Below are 21,963 nucleotides of genomic sequence, written 5' to 3'. Positions count from 1 at the left end.
TGCCATTTAAAGTAGACGACTGATTTGGTCGGCCAAGCCTCGTGGGTCCGGGGGGGGTTCCAATTAGCAGCCCAAACTTTCACACTAAATAAGACTTCTCGGATGAAGCACCAGTGACCTTTTGCCGAAAACACATCCAAGCCAAGTGAAATATTAGAGTGGGACTGAAGGCGGGATGTTGGATGTTACTTTCCGTCGGCACCGTTTGACTAGTTTTACCCTCCGAATGTAATTAGTCAACGCCGTCGCTCATTACTTTTTAAAATGCATGTTCTTCAAGTCCCAGTCAAACGGATGTTAGAGCATTTTTAATATTAGAGTGGTGATAGTTGCAGGACGGATTGAAATCAAATCAATTGCATTTGATTGGACTGCTGAAAAGTGGGCGGGTCTAGCTATTGTAAGCAGACTCACTGGATTTGACAGCAATCAATCAATGAAATGAATTAATTATAATAATTTGGTGGTCGGTGGCTTTCACCTGAGTTTTAGCAACTTTTGGAGCTAACGCTGCTAGCTAGGCTCATTTTTAAAAGCTTCTCCATTGTGACCGACCTCAGTCTAAAGAGACCAAATTACCAGCAAGTAGACTAAAATCTAACATGTCTGGAAAAACTAGCTGTAGTCCAAATCCATTTTAAATGCATTTTGCTCTGAAAACAGGCTGTAGCATCAATGTTTTTCTTTCCCAGCATGTCAAAACGAATGACGGACAATAAGCTTTATTTCGTCGCTTTCTGTTTGAGATCAGAAACAGGCATGCGTGTGTGAATCCATATGCTTATTATAACTGTAGAAAAGACAAAAACACCACGTTCACATAATGTTTGGCGTCGGCTCAACTGCTTGCGGTCTTTCAAACTAGAGGCTAAATCTAAAGGGGACCCGCCGTGAGAAAGTACAAGCACAAAAGTGCAGTGATTCTCTTTTGATACTGAGACCGCCGGTTCTCTCCTGAGACACGCCATCATACATTTAATACGCCAATCTGGCTTTGCAAACTCAACCAAAAATACACAGCGCTGTCACAAACGATCCACCGCGCCGACAGATATATGATGATTGCAACGTACCGTTTGTGAAGGGAAACGTGCATCGCAGTTAAAAGGGAAAAGAATGTGTTTTTTTGAAACTCCGTAAAGCTGCAACAGATGTGCAGGACCAGTCAACATACTGTAAACAAATAAAGCCGTGTGAGGCGGAGGCCTATAGGCTTTAAATCACGGGACGCCGCCGTAGAAATGTCTTCCAGATTGTCGTGTGAGGAATGACCTTTCTGGATTCTGGGACACTTTAGACAAAACACTGACAAAAGGAAGACGGACTTCCTCACCGCGGTCCTCCTCTAATGATGGAGGGTAAAAGAAATCTGACTATTTTATTACTTTCCATTTACAATGAAACACTAGAACACGCCTTTCACTGAGATTCACATTTACATTTGGGGCATTTAGCATTTCAGCTTTTATCCAAACGTGGCTGTAAGGCAGACAGGTGACGTGGAAGAAAAGAAACCTCTTGTTAATTATTATTATTTATGAGACCTTGTTTGTTGGTTTATTTTTGTTTTGTTTGTTTGTTTGTTTTGATGAGGATGTCCAAGTTTTTGTGAACACTATTTTTTTTGTAAATAAAAGCACCCTAAATCTAATTTTGTGACTCCAGACGTCTTGTTTTTTATTTCTTGGACAATTAAACCATTGTTTTCTGTAACAGACTGACAATGAGTACATTTGTTGGAAGACAAGTGCAACAGAATATCACTAAAGTACAGTAAGGATTTCACAAGAAGAAGTTCAGTTAGTTGGATACAAAGTGCAAAATACTAAAGCAAGTGCCAGAACATACGATCAATGGGTACTATGTTTATTTATTTTTGGGAGGGGGAGGGGTAGTAGAGGGTTAGGATTAAGCAGAGTCCAGGTGACCTCTGAACTACTTAAGCCACAAAATACCCCCCAAAACGAAAGAAAGAACTTCTCTCAAGAGGGTAAAAGGTCTATTCTGTGCCTGACTGCCATCCGACAGGAAGCTGTGATTCACGAGGACGCGAGCAGCAGAAATACTTAACCAGCTAACAGTCGAATGAATGTTTTACTTTGCTGCCGTCCAGCTGTGGCTGCTGTAATGGACACGCCGCCGATTACTCAGCAGAGCTCATCTCGAGTCACAGAGAGGGGGCAATTGCCCACCTCAACACCCTGCTGTTTGAGCTGAATGTTTGATAGGGTTCTGGCAAGAAGGGAGGGAGGGGGGGGGGGGGGATAACAGGGAGGAAATGGGCTGATGTGGGGGGGTGAAACAGGGACTACTACAGGGCACTGGACTGGAATCAAATTACAAGAGCATTTCTCAAGCATGTAAGATGTCGCAGTTTACTTCTCTCTGCTTTTTTTTCTTTGTCTAAGAGGGCGGGGCTTTTTTTTTGTTTTTCTTTTTAACAACTCACTTAGCATACCTTCGCCAGTGGTTCCAGATGTGTGACAGCTGAGAACAGCGAGCAAAACAGCAAACAAAAGATCCCCAATAGCAGGGTTTTTGGGGGGGTTGGTGGTCTCAGGACTCTGTGGAAGTGTGAAAGGTTTAAGCGGCTCCTGTGGTGTCTTGGCTACTGGGATGGCCTGTTGTTGATTGATGGCCTTGCCAAGCGGCAGCGGCGGGGGCTCTGAAATGGATTAATATCATTAGCATCACAGTGGAATCGCACTTTTGTTTCCAGTATGATACGGTGCTCCACGGTCTATCTCCAATAAGCCTATTAAGGCCCAGAGTGTCGCCCCATTGTCAGCCAGCACCTTTCATTGTGTGGCGGATTAGTGCGGCTCCCGTCCAGACGGGGAACGCCATCGATCACCAAAAAACACCTTCTGTAGCACTGCATCCAGGGTTCCCACCTTTTCCAAAGTCAAAATCAAGCATTTCCAGGTGCATTTCCATGCTTTTCCAGCCCCTTCCAGCTGTGGTAAACTCCATATTTGTACCAATCCAATGGTCAGTATTCAGTCTACTTATTATGTCACTTGTTCATCACATTAAATGAGATGTTATTGTCCTCTAAACAACCAACATGATGTTTGGAGACAGCTTTTTACAGAAGGACCACAAATGAAAGGAAAACTAATTCCACTAACAGATCCACAGAAATATAATCACCAACTATTTTCATCATCTGTTCATCATCAAAAGGCATTTTTCATAAAGAAATGTCAGAAAATGCTGTTTTCAGTCCCTCAGATATGGAGATCTTCTTTTCTCTGTTCTATCATAGATGTCATCACATACAACACACATTTATAGCACTTTATTCTAAATCCAAGCACTTTTCAAACACCACACTAAAATTCAAGTGTTTTCAAGGATTTCCATCATTCGTACGAACCCTGTACATCACACATGCTGTCGCCCAATCATGGTGCATTCAAGAGCTGGAATTGATTGGTATTTGAAGAATTCTAAACGTATATTTTTTTCAAAACATCCCAACAAGACCCCATTCTACTCCTTTCCCTCCGTCTGCCTTGCCTCTTGTGGAGGGGTGGGGGCTTAGAGGAAGGGTTAAAGCCACCAGTGGAGGACTGGAAGTAGGGCTGGGCCTCAGGACAGAAGGAGGAGGAGGTGGTGGAGGAGGAGGAGGAGGAGGAGGGGGGCTATATAAAACCTGAGAGAACACAAGTGGAGCTTTATCCACCCTGTCCCACTCTCTGGGTAAGAGGAAACCCTTAACTGCTCCGGCTCCACCAGCTTCACCCTTCTTTTTTTTTTAAACTTTTCCCCGCCTTTTCTACTCACGCCTGTCGGACGTGCACACGCTCAGCACAAGAATGGCAGCATCATCTGCACAGAGACCCAACGGGCCCTGCACGATGTCGGCGTTGGCGTTGCTTCTCGTCGCCTCGCTCTTAAACGGTAAGTTAAAAAAAAGATTCATGCAAAGAGGGTCAACTTTCCAGAGATTGTGTGGCCATCCACAGGGAGGGAAGGAGGGAGGGGTGGGTGGGTGGGGTTGGGGTGGAGGAGTGTTTGTTTGAATGGCTTCTGAGCTGAAGCCAGGTTTTAACCCTACAACCCTTTTACTCTCTGGAATGCTAACATTTATCTGCGTAACTGAAAACAAATCTATAACACATGAGATTTTAAATGTTTTGAAAAGACGTTTGATTTAGAGAGTTGTTCCTCCTCTGATAGACAGAAAACATTACTTTGGAGTTTACCTCAAACAAACAAAGGGATCACTTGAGAGAACTGGTTTTAATTATGCAGAAGGGAGATGACGATTTGAACTTAAGATCACTTTTTTTGAATGCTGCCAAAGATTTCCCCTTCTTCTTTCCTTTTTACCCGTTGTGCTTTAAACTCTTTGTGTATCTTCCTCTGGCACTGTGCTCGCCGTTTCATTGACCCGATTCCCACGACTTTTGAAAAATGCATTTATATTTAGCCGTGTAATGTGAGGCCAGTGGAAGCGTGCGAGAGAGGAGGAGGGTGTGGAGTTGGGTTGTACCAATGTGCGTTTCTAATGCCATCGGAGCTTTATTGAGGCGTCAGATGGGACCGAGGCTGTAACGCGTAAAGACGCCATGTGGCTCACATGGTCGCACTCGGACACAGAAAGGACCAGTGTGAGAATTGTTTATCTGGAATGGAACAACTTCATCTGATTAACACAATCGACATATCATTCTCATGGAATGGAGAGGGTGTGGCCAAATCAAATCAGGGCCAGTGTTTCTGATTATCACAGAAGTTTGATTCATTTTTTTAAATAATCTTAACCCCATCAGTCCAAGATTTTAAACTGGGTCCACTTGAGTTCAAGCCAAGCATAATTCAGGTCTCATATGAGAAGATTTCAAGACCCAAAACTTAAAAAATGCTGCTCGAGTACTTTGCTTAAAGCATTAAGATGTAGATCAATCTGGGTTTCCAGTTCTGCCCCATTAACTGCCTGCAAGAAACTCAGAGCTGGATCATGTTGTGAAAAGAAATAACTGCGAAACCTTTTAGCTCTTTGATTCAAATCAATGTAAACATCAAGATGTCAAAAAAACGTTTGAGTACAGGATTGCTTAATTCAAACCGTATGTCTTGTTCATGGGGGTGTAACGTACGGGAATGAGATCATCGGCAACGAGAGAGAGGCATCTGCTTTTTGAAAATCAACCCGCCTTCGACATAATTTCAACCTATAGACTCTGAGCCAGAGGAAACTTTCTGCCTCTGAGAAGGAAAAAAGGAATTATCTCTTGACATGCACTGCAATGTTTATCTTCATTGAAAATCACTAGTTGCACACACAAATCAACTGTAAACATGCAAAAATAATCAATATCAGATGGAATACAGATGAGAATCAGAGCAAAGACTCTTAAATTTAGCGATATTTCCACGACGAGGCGATAAACCACCTGTCTCCTGACCAGCAGATGTGAGTTATGCAACCATAGAGATGGTCTCTCACTGTACATCTTCACCGTGATGAGGTCAGAGTGGATTCACAGATGTGCCTAACGGTTACCCAGACAACCGTGAAGGGGGGAGGAGGGGCTAATGATCAGAAAACCCAACTGTCTCACAGTTTGGATGAAGCAATGCACAGGGAGTGAAAGGCGCCCCATCAAGAGATGATCCACTTTGCAGAGTTTTTTTCGATTTCATAATGCAGTTTAAGCTCCGTCTGAGCGCTCTGATGCGGTTTTTCGGAGGCTCTCTAGTTGAGCAACTCGCCCCGATCTCTGCTGCCAACCTCCAAAAAAGCATGTAATTATGTAAATCATTGTTTGTGCAGCGTTCCATGGAAGTAGCGGATGCACCACAGAATCCCCGAAACAATGTCAGGAACAGAGCGTTCGAGTTAAAATCACAGTGTCGAGTGACCCGGCGGTGGTGAGGAGACATCTGGGCACATGTGCACACGCACACTCCTCTCACACACACACACACACACACACACACACACATTCATTCACTTGGGATAGGGTGTGATAGAGGCTGCTTCTTTCCTGCCCTTCAGTCTTTGAACTTGTTCCAGTCTCTGTTCTTTTAGACTCTTATTTGCTTTGTGCCCATTCAAATACACAGATTTGACACAGCCAAACAAGCCGCTTCATCAAACAACCACAACGAGATACATGGAAGTGAAAAGGGAATTCAGAAAGCCCGAGTATCAGATGGCAACGTCTACTGTAAAAAAAAACAAAAAACAACTGAAAATTGAAAGCAAATGATGCTATAAAAGCAGAGAACAACTGCACGAGCAACAGAATCTGCGCTCCCAGCATCGGCGTCTTAATGGCCTATTACGGTTTGATTTTCACTCCCCGCCCCCGGCTGTGTGTGTGGAAGTAATTACTCTGGTAGATATAGTACGGCTCGTATTCTTTCTGGACAGAATCAATGCTAAGCCTCTGAGCCATAGAAGCCCAGATCTGTGCCTCCCTTCTGCAACAGGATCCCCCTCAACAGTCTACCTGCACACACTCAAACCAGACGGGCTCATTCAAGGTAATGCAAGGCAATGAAACTGTAGCGGGCAATTGTGAAGAGTGTGTGTGTGTGTGTTGGGAGTGGGGGGAAGGGGTGACGAGGGGGTGGGGGATGATATAATGCTCACAATTGGAAACAGATGTCATGTTTCCTGATTGCGGTCCCCAGAAACAGGCAGTGGGCTCTTCGATAAGGGTCTGTAGTGGCCTCGGGGTCTGGTTCTGGGTCTGGGTTTGAGTGCTGCAGCTGGGCAGCGCTGGGTGAAGTAAGTGCTGCTTCACCCAGGCCTGATTGAAACCATGAGATCAAGTTGCTTTTCTTGCCAAGAGGGAAGAATGGGGTGGGTTCTGCTATTAATCGCTGTGACAGGAACGACGGGGGGGTCATGATAGTGGGGTCAGCAGACTGTTGTTTCAAAGAGGGTAGAGTTGCAGAGCACGTTTAACCCTAAGGGACGGAGCTCCGATGTCACATTCCTCAGCACTATCTTAAACTCTCAAATTCAGATTGTTTTAAGATATTAAATAATGAAAACACCTCATTACGCTTGAATGAATAATGCTTTCATTAAGTGTCTAGAAAAGCCAGAAGTAAGTAAGTAAACATTTATAGTAAAAAAACAAATAAAAAACAGCACACGTTGATTTCTTGTGACATATTTGCATTATTTCACAAGATAAATGTCTGGAGCCTCAAGTGGAAGAAAGTAAATCCACTGATAATTGTTTTTGTTTTGATAACATCAAGAAAATGACAGTCTAAATCATTATGGTTTGACCAGGTTTAAAAAGCTACTCATTGTTTTGCCTCCACCCTCGGGTTTAACACTGAACATCTCTGTTAAGGTGAGGGCAGGGCAGGATGGGTGGAGTAGGGGGGGGGCTTGTGGATTACATTTCTATCCGACGGATTCCAGAGTGATGTCAGAGAACCTCCTGAAGAGGGGCCTTGACATTACAAATCTGAGGCAGGTCCAGGGCCAGCAGGGGAAGGAAAATTACACTTGATTGCAGTTCAATTAGGCATTCTTGCTCAGTATTACAGTACCGCTCAGAAATGCAGAGATAATAGGATGCAAACAGTCACGTTTACATACTAGACCACTTTATCTGGTCTACTATGTAAATATAGTCAAAGCCAAAAGTATACGAAAAAAAAAGTCCAAATTAGACCCGGACCCAGAAGGGTTAAAGAACACCTAGACTTAAATGACCATGAAAATCCATTTTATATGCTACTCTGGAAACACAGAGTCATATTGGTGGCTGTTGAGTCCCAGATGGACGGCGTTAAGAGACTCACACGCTGGGCCGCCCCCCTTCACTCAGACCCCACTGAATCAATGCTATGCTAGACATGTTGTAGACGATACATGGGGAATGCTAAGGAACTAACCCGGCCAGAAAACAGGAGGTGATGTCTTGATAGAGTTGCTGGACAGACTCCCGACACACTCGGTCAAAACCCAGTTTTTGAGTCTTGGCACTGGTCAGCGCTACAAACCTCATTGGTGGAACGAAAGAGCTGAGATTAATTATGCGGTTCCTTTACTTCCAATTAAAAGACTGTGTCATGTGGTAACTATATTGCATGTGGTTGCCAGTCCAACCCTCAATCATTAGGACTTGGTGGTCCACTAACGTGTGCAGACCATTATCACCTCGCCATGCCCCATTACACGGCACAGGATTTCCCCCCACAGAAGCCCCCGTGACCAGGTTTTTGTGGTCTGTCCCTGATGAACATGTAGCTCAGGACTTCTATGGAAGCCAGACTGGGACTGGAGGACTGAAGCCATGTGAGGAGGGTCTAACCAGTTAAGACAGCTTTGCTTTATATATAAAAGGCCTTTTACAGAACGGAGCATTTTATGTTGGTGGGATTAATTTGCACGTCAATAGATTTTCTCAAACTGTTGTTTTTTTGTCATGAATACTTCACACAGAATGTGAAGGTTACGCATCGAAAAAAAGCATACTTTTTTCCCATTAAGAGGCCAATTTTTCTAAGCTTTTTGCACCATGAATATAAAAGTCAACAACCAATCATGGTGCAGGGATATTTATTGTTGCCCATAAAGTGGGACTATTTTGTTTTCAGACACAATCCTCTGTTTATTCCTATTTAAATGCATCACTGTTGACCAAGTGAAATTAATTCATGCAAAACATTTGTTTGGCGCTATAAAATACATTTGCAAATTGTTCCAACTTTATGGGCGACCCTGTATCTTATAACCTTGACAAGGGCAGCGCAGTGCAGATCCACTGCTTCCATTCTTCCCTTTCACAATAAAAGCTGGACGTATCATATTCGCAGGCCAGTATTTCTTCGCATTTTCTTGTCATGTGTTGAAAAGCTGTACGGTAGTCGCAGATACATCGGTTGCATTTCGAAGTTGGCTTGCAAAGTAGCACAACATGTTTGAATTTTCCACATCATCTGAGAACATGTCTGTTAGAGGGAACTGGAACCAATCGGGCCAGTGGAGCAGTCGAGAGCCATAAATGCAAAGTGAAGTAAAGATGATGCGTATTTACCAGAGACTGAAAGCAGCGCCACGCCAGAGAAATGAGCTGTCGCCATATGGCTCTTGGCTGCTTTCACATTACAGTATAATGGTGTGTGAGGTGTGAGGGCTGCAGCCGACGTCTCACCTCGCTAGATGCCGGGGATTAGCTGTGCGTGACAAGGAGAGGGAGGGAGGAGGGCGTTGAGCTGCAGGCTTGTCTTCTTCCAGAGCCTGCCACATTCCTCCATCCCGAGTCCCAAGAGATGGCGGGGGGGTCGGTGGTGGTGGGGTGGAGCATTTCAAGACCGCAGCCGTCACTCAGTGCAATCTGGTGGGAAAATCTTCAAGAGAGCGATGAAGTCAGGGCTGTGTAACATATGGAGTCAGGGCCGATTCCGCTGGTCGTGTTTGTGCAACGATAGCGAGACATGCGACCGATGACTGACGGGCTTTTTTTAACATTACGCAAAAAGACAGTACAGTATGCATAATCACCTTTAGCTGTAGCTCCTGAGATGGAGGGGTGAAGGTCAGGAAGTGTGGAGACCCTCACAGGGAGCAGCAAACACCACTGTATCAACACAGAAAGATACAGAAGTTTCACAAGAAAAGCTACGTCTTCATACACAGTATTTCAAACATTCATGGCGGTCACTCGGATCCTGATCCTGCCAGGCCTCTGGGGTTCTGGTCAGTCAGGGAGGTTTGTTTGTGTGTGATGATGAGTTATGACGGGTCATTGAGCCGGACAGACCTTTACCGGCAGCATTTGCAAAACAGAAACCAAACAAACAGGGACGTGTGTTATCGTATCCGAAGCTGAACATTGTGTGCTCGAGGTGCCGTGACATCATTAGCAAACGGACCAATAAAAACGCAGTTGCTTTTTCACAGTACGGATTTTAAAAATCCTCAAACATGTGCTGCATGAACGGGGGGATTCCAGTTCCATTGTGGTACTCTCTGCAACTAATTTTCAGTCACTCACCACAACATGTGCCCAGTAACCGGGAGAAACCCCAAACTCTAACTGAAAAAAACAAACATACCCATCAGCCACATCATCAATCCTGACGCTTTTTTTGTTGTTATTTGACAACGCTGACATACGCTTTGCCCTCCAGTCTCCCACAAATCACCTGGTGACAGAAACTGATCACAGAGCTGTAACAACACATTTCAGCCCCGGCACTCTCACACTCCCGTCTGTCACATTTCGTGTGAGGAAACTAGATTTATGGCCCCCGAACATCTCAACCATCTCCAACATCATCCTTTTTCCGGTGAAATAAACAGACGGACCACACAGAGGAGGCTGAGGGACGGCAGCTGTGGAGATCAGGGCTGATAGACAGACTTAACAAGGTTAGGGAGTCCTTGACCTGTCGCTGGTGCACACCCACGCTAATGCTCCTAATGGTGAACTAGACGGGAAGATAGTGAGACGCTGTGGCTCCACAGTGAAACCCGAACCTCCTCGTCCTAACGTAGGTTTGCAGAGGGTACGGAGGAAAATGCCCATGTGTTTCCTTATAAATATCAGGCTTCCTACACCATTTCCGAACTCAAGCACTTTTCAAGCATTTCAAGGTGCATTTCCATGCTTTTCCAGCCCCTTCCAGCTGTGGTAAACTCCATATTTGCATCAATCCAATGGTCAGTATTCAGTCTACTTATTATGTCACTTGTTCATCACATTAAATGAGATGTTATTGTCCTCTAAACAACCAACATGATGTTTGGAGACAGCTTTTTACAGAAGGACCACAAATGAAAGGAAAACTAATTCCACTAACAGATCCACAGAAATATAATCACCAACTATTTTCATCATCTGTTCATCATCAAAAGTCATTTTTCATAAAGAAATGTCAGAAAATGCTGTTTTCAGTCCTCAAATATGGAGATCTTCTCTTCTCTGTTCTATCATAGATGTGGTTACAAGTGTTGCCTTATTTCCCTCTGAACACACAGTATGACGGACAGCTGCAATGGACAGTTGCTCACACTAAGCATGCCAGAAGACCTCCTCAGAGATTACACCCCCACCACACACACAGTGTTTACTCTGTACTCATGGCACCTCTCTGTCATGATGATTTATCCAAGGAAGCTGGTGGACATGTGCCACAGTGCCACCGCTGTGTGAATATACGTGTCTCTAATGTGTGAATATCTCAAGTGGTTACGAAGGGCGACCAGGAGGAGACAATATGGTGCGAGCAGATGTGGAGAAATAACTCATGTTGGACAAGGAAAGCAAAAAGGCATCTTCTACATTTCAAACTATCGAATTAACTGTTTGAGTACAGCTGCAATTTACAGCATATGGTTAAAAACCATTGCGCTGTTAGCTCTCACCCCCCAAAGCCTCGACTGCAGGTCGAAGGTAGCAGTGAAGCCTGATCTGGGGGTCTCCAAGGCAGGCTTGGTCTCTGCTGGAGACCCCACTTCACAGTCTGAAGCTGGCGGTTCTGGTGAACCTGCATGCCGTAAATTGTTTCTGCTGATTGTAGCGGGGGCACTGGACCAGATGACAGGCATTAAGAATAATTACATGGAAATAAAGCCAAGCTTCTTTGCTCAGGTCATACGGAGGAATCTGTATTAAACTTGTCGCTTTGCAGCCACATGTGAATATGCAAAATGAAAACAAAACAGTTAAATTCAATCTTAATATAAACAAAGTGATGGTAAAAATGTAGTTCAACGGGGGACGACAAAACTAAAATCAATCATGAACTAAATCTGGCATCACGTGAGGCATCACACGGGGAGAGAGAAGTAATGAGATCTGCAGAAGTGAGGCATTATAAGAATGTTTTGAGAGTGAGGTAATGAGAGGGGGGGGGGGGATCTGGATTTATTTATTTATTTGTTTATTTAAAAGGGACAGTGCACATCAATTGACATTTTCAGTTTACACTCAAAATGTAAATATGCCAGAGTTAGCAAAAGAGCTAATGCATGCTGGGTATTTTGGTTTGACCCTTCTGGATCATTCCCTTGCAGTTTGACCTGAGCAAACGACGGTAATAAAGGCCTCGGCTCATTAGTTCGACTCACTAATTTGCACGTTGAATAAAAACATACCATGTTATTACAACTTTGCCGACTACAAATATGCCATCAGGAGATTGATTCAGTGCTGCAACGTATGAAAAGACCCCACAGCCACAGGGATCCAAAAGGGAAAATGACATAATGGCCTATTTCATCATTCAAACATTTTGGAAAAAGTGATCTTTTCAATGGCATCAATACCTGGCAACTCCCATCAGTGCATTTAATCGGGGCATTCAGCGCTTTAACAAGTGCGGGTGGAAAATCCTTCCACTCACGTTGATATATTTCACCTAATTATTTTGCCGTTCTTGCCGAACCCAACGTGAGTCAGTGTGAGCGCAGGAGCTTTGGAAGAAAAAGCCTCAGAGCGAGAAAGATTGCATTTCAAAGTCGATGATGTGATCCGTGGAGCCGAGCACATCAATATATCTAGATCTTATACCTTCCTTCACCGGAGACCCTCCGGGGGACACAAAGAAAACTCACTGTGAGCTCATGGGGGTTTTTAACGGATTCACGGTAGCAACCTCACATTACAACCTGATGGAACCCCAGCAGCAGAGCGGTCATGAGTTGATGGGAGGATAATGCCTCGGATGCTTCTGGAAGGCTGGAATCCAGAGAAAGTAGAGCTGTCTGTTATGCACCGTTGCTAATGTGTTAGCTTGCTGTGTGCTACTTGCATCACACTTAGAGGCAGGAAAGTGCAGCCTAATAGCATAAACCTGTTAACTTCCAGTAAAGGCAACACAGAAGTCCAACTGACAGAAGTGCATTTAAACACAGAACTCTGCACTGCGATTGATGGTTCTTACCAATCTTATATAGTGCACCCTTCTAGCACATATTTATCATAAAAGGAACATTTTAACCATTTTCAACCATTTGATGGCCGTGGCAACCATCCCAGTGGGAGTGAGTGGGAGGTCAGGAAGAGTTCAGGTCTTGTACTGAGGGACGGTTTATTTACAGATTTAAAAGTCACATCCTGAGAATTGAGGTGGTTTTTACCGTGCAGCACATCCACATACAGACAAACTGGCGAAGCTGATAAAGAGCAGATATAAAGTGTAAAGCATAAACGAATCCGTGCACCAAAATCTTAAAAATGATTCAGAAAAACCTACTTACAGGTACCCTATGCTTGTCAATGACATGCCAACGTATCTGAAGATATACAATATCATGGGTTTATCCAAACAAAGTGACATTAAGTCTTCTTCTGATTTTTGCAGCAGGAGCGATGGCGCAGGAAGAGGAAGTCGGCACGACGACGGTGCCAGACGTGGCGGCACACAAAGAAGTACGAGGAGACATGATTCCAAAGGTCACCGAAGCTCCCGGTAAGAAACACCGACTCACAACACCATTCATACACTATATAGAACCACATTTCACTCACATCGTAGGGGGGATACATCAATAAAATAATTATGTGTGTGGTTTAAATTATCTTCACTAATGGAATTAACAAATTAAAACGATGTGTACCAACAGACACACTTCATGCTTTAGGAACAACATAAGATATAATTATCAGGATTTGAAAGATTGTCTTATACCTTCGAGACAAGAGAAACAGTCATGTGATTAAATAGAGGAATCAATTTTACCTGCATGTCCGAGATAAGCATCACTATTGTGTACGAGAATACAAGAATAACCAATAAACATACACAGCAAACTCTAAATAAATATGCTCAGATAGGAGTAGGTAGTAGTAAACACATATCCTACCCCTTAAATTAATAATCAACTTAATGTTTATACACAACAGCAACAGCAGCAAGTGTCACAGTCCTGAGAGGGACACTTATAATCAGGGACCAATTAAGAATTTGAGTTCCTGTGCTTCTGCAGAGCCGTTGGATCCACAAGTGGTGGTTTTCCCTTCGGTGGACTCTGGAGAACCGACTGAACAGACGACGGCAGCAGAGGCAGCGACCCCGACGGCTGCAGGAGAGGACGGAGACAACAAGGAGGAGGCGGCTGACAAGGCACCCGGCTTCACGGTCGAGGTTCTTACTAATGTCGTCAAAGTGGTGGAAACGGTGGAGACCCCGGCACCCGTCCCCGCCAGAGGGGACGGCCCCAACAACACACCACGGGTGAGATAAAGGAGTGATGCAGATGTTAGGTTCCAGAGAAACATGTCATCTGGTTCTAAATATCACAAACGTAAAAAAGATGGATCATCTGCTTTAAAGTCAGTCATTTAACATAAAGAGTCCAGAATAATGATGCAATACCATTAAAAACAGAGAAATTATACGTTATATTTACTACTACTTTGGCATGTTAATAAATTAATCATGATACATTTATTTATAAAGCGCAATATCATAATAACTTTTTTTTTGCATCAAATATCTCAAATGACATTGACACAATTTGCAATTACTTTCTGAGCAGGAAGCATGATAGCAGCCTTTGCATAAGAAAAAATAATTATATTTTATCATTTTTATCTCTTCAGGCCACATTTGTTTGGTTATATATATATATATATATGTATATATATATATCCCATAACCAGTATTCTCATTTTTTTGTGTTATGCTCTGCTGTAGATACAAATTAGAAGTTTCTGCTTTAAAGAGCATCAAAACCTAAAATAAAATGTTTATAATAGAGGGACCATGCTGTAATACATGTTAAATCCACAAGCCTAATCATTCTGAACGATTCAAGGGGAAGTTGTGGGAAGTCTGAAGAGTTTCTGGTTTTTTCCCTGCAGCTGGTGCCACAGGGTGACGTGGTCTGTGTCAGCAAAGAGGCGGTCCAGGACAAGAACGCCGTCAACCTGAAACTCAAGGCCTTGTCCAACTGTGTAAGCTCAGAAAACAACTCCTCCTGTCTGTTTGTGCATCTACGCTCTCTAGAAGAAAGAGGTTATGGCTTAAATATAACAGTTCAGTCGTCCTGACAACATGGCGGAGAAGGCAGGGTGTAAAATATTCATATTCATGCACTGCAAACCAACAAACTGCACCGTGGAAGGAAAATCCTCTTGGTTTTTGATGGCGTTCCCAGTTGGCTATCAGCTTGCTAAACATGAGCTCAGCAGGACATTCGTCCTTACTTAAGAGGCAGTGACTGTTGTTTCTCCAATGCACATAAATCAGTGGGGCGAGCTGAAAAACTGTGTCCATCCCTTTGCTTTGAGTGTCTTCTTCTACATGGGAGTGTGTGTGTGTGTGTGTGTGTATGGGGTGGGGGGGGGCATGGATTGAGCTGGGAGGGCAGAGGGAGAAAGCTCCATGGGTGGGCTCACTGCCGCTGATGCAGAGTGTGTGATGTACGGAGGCCTGAAGCTGAAGCGTGGGCGTGTTTGTGTTTAGAAAACAAATTCTTCAGGGTCTCTGGAAAACTAGCTCCCCCCCCCCCCGTTTGAACCCACGATGTGATATCAGCTCCTACAGCCTGAACAACATGCATTAACATTTAAAAACAATGCATAAACAGCTGTAAGCAGCAAAATATACAACAGAGGGATCCTTGTGTACACAGACAAAGAAACCAGCCTACATACATATACATATATATAGCCTGCAGGACTAAACACATCACAAAGGAAATGTTTCAAACTGGGCTTCTTGCAATATTACTTTGAAAACAAATCACTTGGTGCAACCTGCAATCCTTTATTCCAGATGTTATTGTTTAAGGACTGGATTGAGTTCACAATGGTGTTTGGCCGTCTTGACCCCAGATATGAAGGGATGATGTTGGTGTTGGTGACAGAGAGGCTCATCTAAAGTCTCATTGGGTCCCACAGCAGAGAAAATGTAAAGACCACATGTCATATTGCATAAAAAAAAAGTTAATTTATTTGTTTTAAACATAGCCGGGTTGCACAATTAACTTAGCTGTAGCCTCTTCACACTGCATACACATATAATGTACAAATATTATATACGTTATCAGAAGATACTCTAGTCTGGTGGTACGGATGCAGATATTTCTGTATTAGTAGCCTGATGGAAGCATGGCGAATGGTTATTCTTATTTTAAGATAAGATGTACAGAAGATCTATCGATATTTTTAAGCTTTCTTTCCTCAGAGATCAAACAAAGAGCTTCTTCAGATGAAGATTTCTAGATAGAGGTCACTAGCTCTACACATCTAGCCATCTGTGCACTCCTCAACTGGGATTAAGGACTCCTACAGTGTTGCAGATTCTGGATCAGATTGCATCAGGGGAAAAATGTTGATGAGCACTTATTGGATTAACCACAAAGAAAGATGAAGAAACAGAGATTTTATGGCCAATCATTTGGGATTTGGCAGTGAATGTCAAAGTGTAGCAATCTAGAACTCAATCAATTAAACCGTCCGCATGTCGAAATGAAAAATGTCTCAATGCTTAATTATCTAATCTAACGTAATTATCTCTCCTTGCAGAAAGACACCAAAGTGAAGATTGAAAGCGTTCTGCAGGAGCTGTGTGGCGAAGACTGTAAACTAGATATCTACCAAGAGGACGACTCGGACCAAATCCTCGTATCTGGAAAATATGTTGAAGGTGAGGAAAGATATTTATTTAAAATGAGAGAGAAACAAAACATTGTTACATCTCATAAGATGATATTAAGTGTTTTAGCATCTGATGAGCATTTTCTAAGTAGCAATATTGTTCAACTCCCTCTAAACCTGCATTAAAATATCAGCTCCATTGCTCCAAACAAAACTCCATGTTATTAACCTGGGGGTCGTGAGGCCAGACCCAGGTAGAGAACACAAACCTGATTATTCTGGAGGGGGGCAGGGGGTCGCAACTCGAAAAGGGTACCATTTAATGAAGTAACACCTCTACCTCTATTGTCGAAAAAATGTAAACACATAAAATGTCTCAAGAAAAAACACAGCTTTTTTTTCTTTTCTTTGCAGATGATGTTGCAGGTATGGCCGACAAGTTCAACAATGACAACATCAAAGATAAGGTACGCCATATTCCATTGTGGAAATACTCTACACACATTTATCACGTCCTTCTAATGTATATAAGTATATAAAGTATAACGGTAGCGCTATGGAATCATAAACAGGGTCGCCCATGAAGTTGGAATAATTTGCAAATGTCTCGTCTTTTATAGCACCAAACAAATGTGATGCATGAATTCATTTCTGGGTCAGTGGGACACATAATGTAAATCATAGCACCCGGTCAAAAGTGATGACTGATGCATTTAAATACGAATAAACAGAGGATTGTGTCTGAAAACTAAATATTACAACTTTATGATACACAACTCCATTTAGTTGCAAACTCCACAGTGATTTTCCTCTAAAATGCATTGATTTATATATTTTTTTCTACCGGCTCAACCGAGTCTTGGATCAAGCTGGTACTCAATGCACCACGAAGGGTAAACTCGTAAAACTGGCTGGTTGACTCATAATTAATGAGGGAATACACTACGGAAGAGAAACACACACTGCCAGAGTGTGAATACTTTTCCAAAGGCTTCCAGCTGCCAGACTGTCAGTTTGTGTGACGAACAAAAAAAAAAAGAGCCCACAAACAATTCCACGCGTCAGCTCCACAACATCGTTTCTACTTCCCGGGGGAATAATCTGGGGTTATGGGTGTTCCCGTCACACCCTTCCATCTCCCTCTTCTCTCCACAAACGTGATGAATAATCTTATTAGACATTCACCAGCATTTACGCCAAACAGTCACTCTTCAAATACGGTCACTTTTGTAGGTCTCCATGAGCAAGAGGTTTTATCACATACTAGGGGTGGGAATCTTTGATTGAGAATACAAATATATTGTAATTAGTAAATGCTTCAGGATCTACTCAAGCATAACATTATATTATATAATTGTAATTTGTTGACAATGTTAAACTGATTACAATAATGTAAATACACAAAGGCAAGACCAAAGATTGCATTAATTCATTCTTAACTTGAACATTTAAAATATATATATTTAAAAAATTGATTTCTGGAATTTATAAATCGATTAAGAATCTTAGAAAATAACACTAGAGCTACAATCACAACATGAACTCTAGGCTCATGTGATTTTGTTCTTATTTGTGTTGTTTTTGTTGTGATCAGACTGACGTGGAGGAGGCCGTTCCTCGTTGGGGGAAGAACTCCAAGCTGGTCCTGGTCTCCTTGCTGCTGACCGGCCTGTTGTTGGCCGCGCTGCTGGTGGCCGGTTATTACCTCAAGACCCACCGCAAGAACTCCAAAGGAGTCCGACTGGTGAGTAGATCGGAGGTTCGTCACAACATGAGGCTAAAATCTGGAGGCAAACACCTCTGGTTCGGGGAAAAGTTAAACTAGCATTGTTTCAAATGGCCAGCAGGGGGCGACTCCAGTGGTTGCAAATACAAATCCCAGTAAACACTGTGAACATGAGTTTATTATCCCGTCTTCTTCAATACAGCATGATGTTCATTGGTCCCATTTAGAGCAGTGGTTCCTAAACATTTTCTACAGAGTCCCCTTTTGTAGATAATATGCCTCGTGCCTTTGTTTTGGTTGTTGTGACATTTGGTTCATCTACATTTACCTGGTAGTCCTTTCACAAACGTGTCCATGATTTGCTAGCTAGCAGTGTAGAAGAACGATGCATCATTTATATTTAGCCCTACCGCGTCATAAATCTGGGCTTCCCCTAGTTTGAAAACCACTGATTTAAAGTAAATTAGAGGAGAAAGCCGGGTATTCTTTAGCATGTGGCTGCCCACGCTACCACGGTGTTGTTCTGGTTGCAATAAAACAAGATGACGACAGCCAAAATGCCAAAGCTCGATGCTTCAAAATCGTAGTTCACGAAACGAACACATGACGTCAGGGCATCTCCCTTCACTTCTTGTACACGGTCTGGGATTTCACATCACGGATATGATCATCTTCTTGACGTTTAACCAAAAAAGCGTGCTTAAAGAGCAAGCAAAGCATCATGTGCTGGCAATAAGGCAAACCCTTCCTTTCCTAAGCTAAGATAACATCCAGTTTGCTGAGGAAATTGTACACGGCTGATGGTTTATTTTAAAAAAGCACATATGGATTTGAGGTCAAACGTATAGTTATCCTCGGGTCAATTCTGCACTCCAGGGAGGACGAACTGGACTCACAAGTCCTTTAACTCAAAGCAGCATGGAGCTGCTTCTACTTCAATCCCCTGCCAGGGGGCTACAGATGCTTTCTCCCCTCCCTCCTCCTTTCACGCTCATGACATCATTGTTTAAAGCGTTTACATATGGGGGGAGGGGCACACCCATATGATGGTGTCTGGTGGAGCAGATTGCTGAATTGCCTTTGTTTTGCTTATTTATTGAATAAGTCATCAAATGTTATCATCAGTATTCTAGCAGACAGAACAAAAACACCTCACCAGACTTAAACAGTCAGATTTTCAGCCAGAAGCAAAGTAAAACAACAAGCATACTCCCAACAGTATAGCAATAAAAAAACCTTCTGACTGCACACATCTGAAACACATAAACCTCCTAAACAAAGAATGCATTTGTTGTTTGCTTTGCAGCAACGCCCACAAAGAAACCTCCATTTCCAACCGCACGCTTTCTTGCTTGTTTGCATGTCATACTTGAACAGTGAAAAGCTTGTTGGTGTTAAACGTGCACGCCCTTGAACCTGGTGTCCGTGTTGCTTTCCCTTAGGCCGAGTCCTTCCAGGTGGATGAGGAGAATCAGGCCAACACCCTGGTGTCTGTGGCCCCCCTACCCCAAGACCCCCTCGACAAGCCAACCCTCAATGGTGAGTCCCCACCGGAGAATGGGACCGGCCCAGCCGCCGCCACCACCAACGGACACTCCGCCACCCAGACCCCCGTTGCTGACACAGAGATGTGAACCAGCCCCCCGTTACTGGGACTCACTACCCACAAGCCCCTCTGTTGCCTCAGAGACCGTCCACACACTGAGATGAAAATTCAACATGAATCCACCGAATACACTCACACCTCCCCCTCTTCCTCTGCTGTACCTCTCGGGACGACGACAACGATGAAGCTCGTGACCACGATGACGATAATGACAATGCCTGTAATGTGAAACGTTTGGGATCACTGGCCTTTGCTGGTGTGAAGGGGGCGGGGCTACGTACGCTGTGATTGGGACTGAGACTGCTCTGGCTGGGATTTGGTAGCTGCCCTGACTTCAGTCTAGCTGTAACAATCATTGTAGAATCCCCAAATAATGCTAAAATAGCTGCAAAACGTTAAACTGTTTTTGTTTTTATTTGGGAAATGTTTGTTTTCGTAGCCTCTCGTGTTGCCTTAACCTTCAGTAGGACTTAATAAGGGTGAGACGGGAAAGAAAGAAGTTAATGACGATAAAAAAGTTGGCTATATTTTCTAACAAATAACAAACTGTAAGATATCTGAAACAAAAAGGTGCTTGTTACTGTTGTTAACCGACTGACATAGAATTAGCAAAGCACAACATAGATAAGATAGCAACAAGAGCATTCTTTGGTTTTTACTACAGAATGAAATAATACAATGGAGCTTTTCATTCATGAAAATGTCAGCTAAAAGCTATTATTAATATTTGCCTCACTGCTTGAGACCGATGAGCATAATGAACAACGTAACCTTGACAACTACTGACCCCGGGTCGAAGTTTAATAGCGAGGTCACCAAGTGCATTTCTATTTTTGTGATTTTCATGATGACATGAGTGTACAGTTTTTTTTGTTGTTATGTTTTTTTAACAAATGCAAACTTTTACCGCTGTGTTTGGGAATGATGAAGAGCAGCATTTTTTAAATTCAGAGGGAAAAGGAAAAAAAATACAGATTGTGAGTTTCCAAGTTGCTGAGCTGGAAAACAAAACTCACTGCCGGGAAAATTTCTACACGACCTAAAGCCGGTTCAACATTCCCAAGAACACCTTTACCCCCTCGAACTCTTTTTTTCTTTTAAAACCGAGGTACAGATTTTTTAGCTTCTCTTTTGACTGGCTGCTTTCATAATGTACTGCATGTGTAAATAAGCCTGCTTTCTCTGTTAGTAGTACCTGTGCCTGACTCATAAACTGTGATTGTTGACAATACCTTCCTGGTTCGTCTCCAGCTTACTTCTGTTTGAGATTACTTGGTTTATGAACACATAAATCCATAAATAAAGAAATCCTCCACACCAGGGCTCGTAAAATACTCCTTTCACATTATAAAATACACAGCTGTACTCAGGAATCTACAGCCATACTGTATTAACCCAGATACTAAATATCTACATATAAAGATGTAAAGGACTGCATACTCATAATCCAAAAAAACAAACACACACACACACACACACACACACAAAGCTTTGATCCTCAAAAATCTAATGAACTAAATATTGATTTATTGGAAACAAACTACCAGTATCCTTCATGTAATGTCCACTAAAGGAAATAAAAAAAATACTTATTTACTTATTTAATTCAACGCTGGTACGATAAAATTCTCTCGGCCACAAGATTAGATTATTAGGGTTTTCAGGGCAGTGGTTCAAACACATCTGTAGTTTTTATTCCATCCATAAAGGCAACATAAATAACCAAATAGAAAAAACATTATTTTCTCATGATCAGGACGTTGTAATTACGAGAACACTATACAAGAAGGCTGCTATCACTGATGAATGAGCACGAGCCAATCAGAGGCAGAGTAGGGGCGGGTCTTTGTGGAAATATATAAATATTTTGAAATCAAACCAGCATAAATAACAGGCGGCAAACCAATAGCATTAGCAGCCTTATTGCTTGCGTGCTATTGGTTAAGCTACCGTGTCCTAATATTGGGATACGGTTGCCTCCCTGTGATCTAGGGAGCTCTATGTACTATAAAGTGATCTTTCCTTATGTATTTTATTATTAAAAACATGCCAGGTGTCCTGGTAGACCATCCATAACAAATACAAAGATGCAT

General features: G+C 42.9%; 2 protein-coding genes across 2 annotated transcripts in view; one reads left to right on the top strand and one right to left on the bottom strand.

Annotated features, from left to right (window-relative positions):
- Positions 1-21,963, bottom strand: part of ora1 (olfactory receptor class A related 1) — a 140,132-nt gene that overhangs the window by 114,131 nt on the left and 4,038 nt on the right. The window lies entirely within an intron of this gene.
- On the top strand, positions 3,702-21,101 carry LOC311022147 (uncharacterized protein). The gene is made up of 8 exons (XM_084023225.1): positions 3,702-3,906; positions 13,297-13,404; positions 13,922-14,169; positions 14,799-14,891; positions 16,467-16,587; positions 16,953-17,005; positions 18,133-18,282; positions 19,707-21,101. Exons 1-8 carry the CDS (start codon positions 3,822-3,824, stop codon positions 19,896-19,898), a joined length of 1,050 nt encoding a protein of 349 aa, XP_083879351.1. The 5' UTR covers positions 3,702-3,821; the 3' UTR covers positions 19,899-21,101.

Source organism: Eutrigla gurnardus (genome assembly GCF_963514095.1).
Source record: "Eutrigla gurnardus genome assembly, chromosome: 2".
In the NCBI taxonomy this organism is placed as follows: Eukaryota; Metazoa; Chordata; class Actinopteri; order Perciformes; family Triglidae; genus Eutrigla; species Eutrigla gurnardus.
Note: the sequence above shows the minus strand (reverse complement) of the source record. Positions and strands in the feature narration are given on the sequence as shown.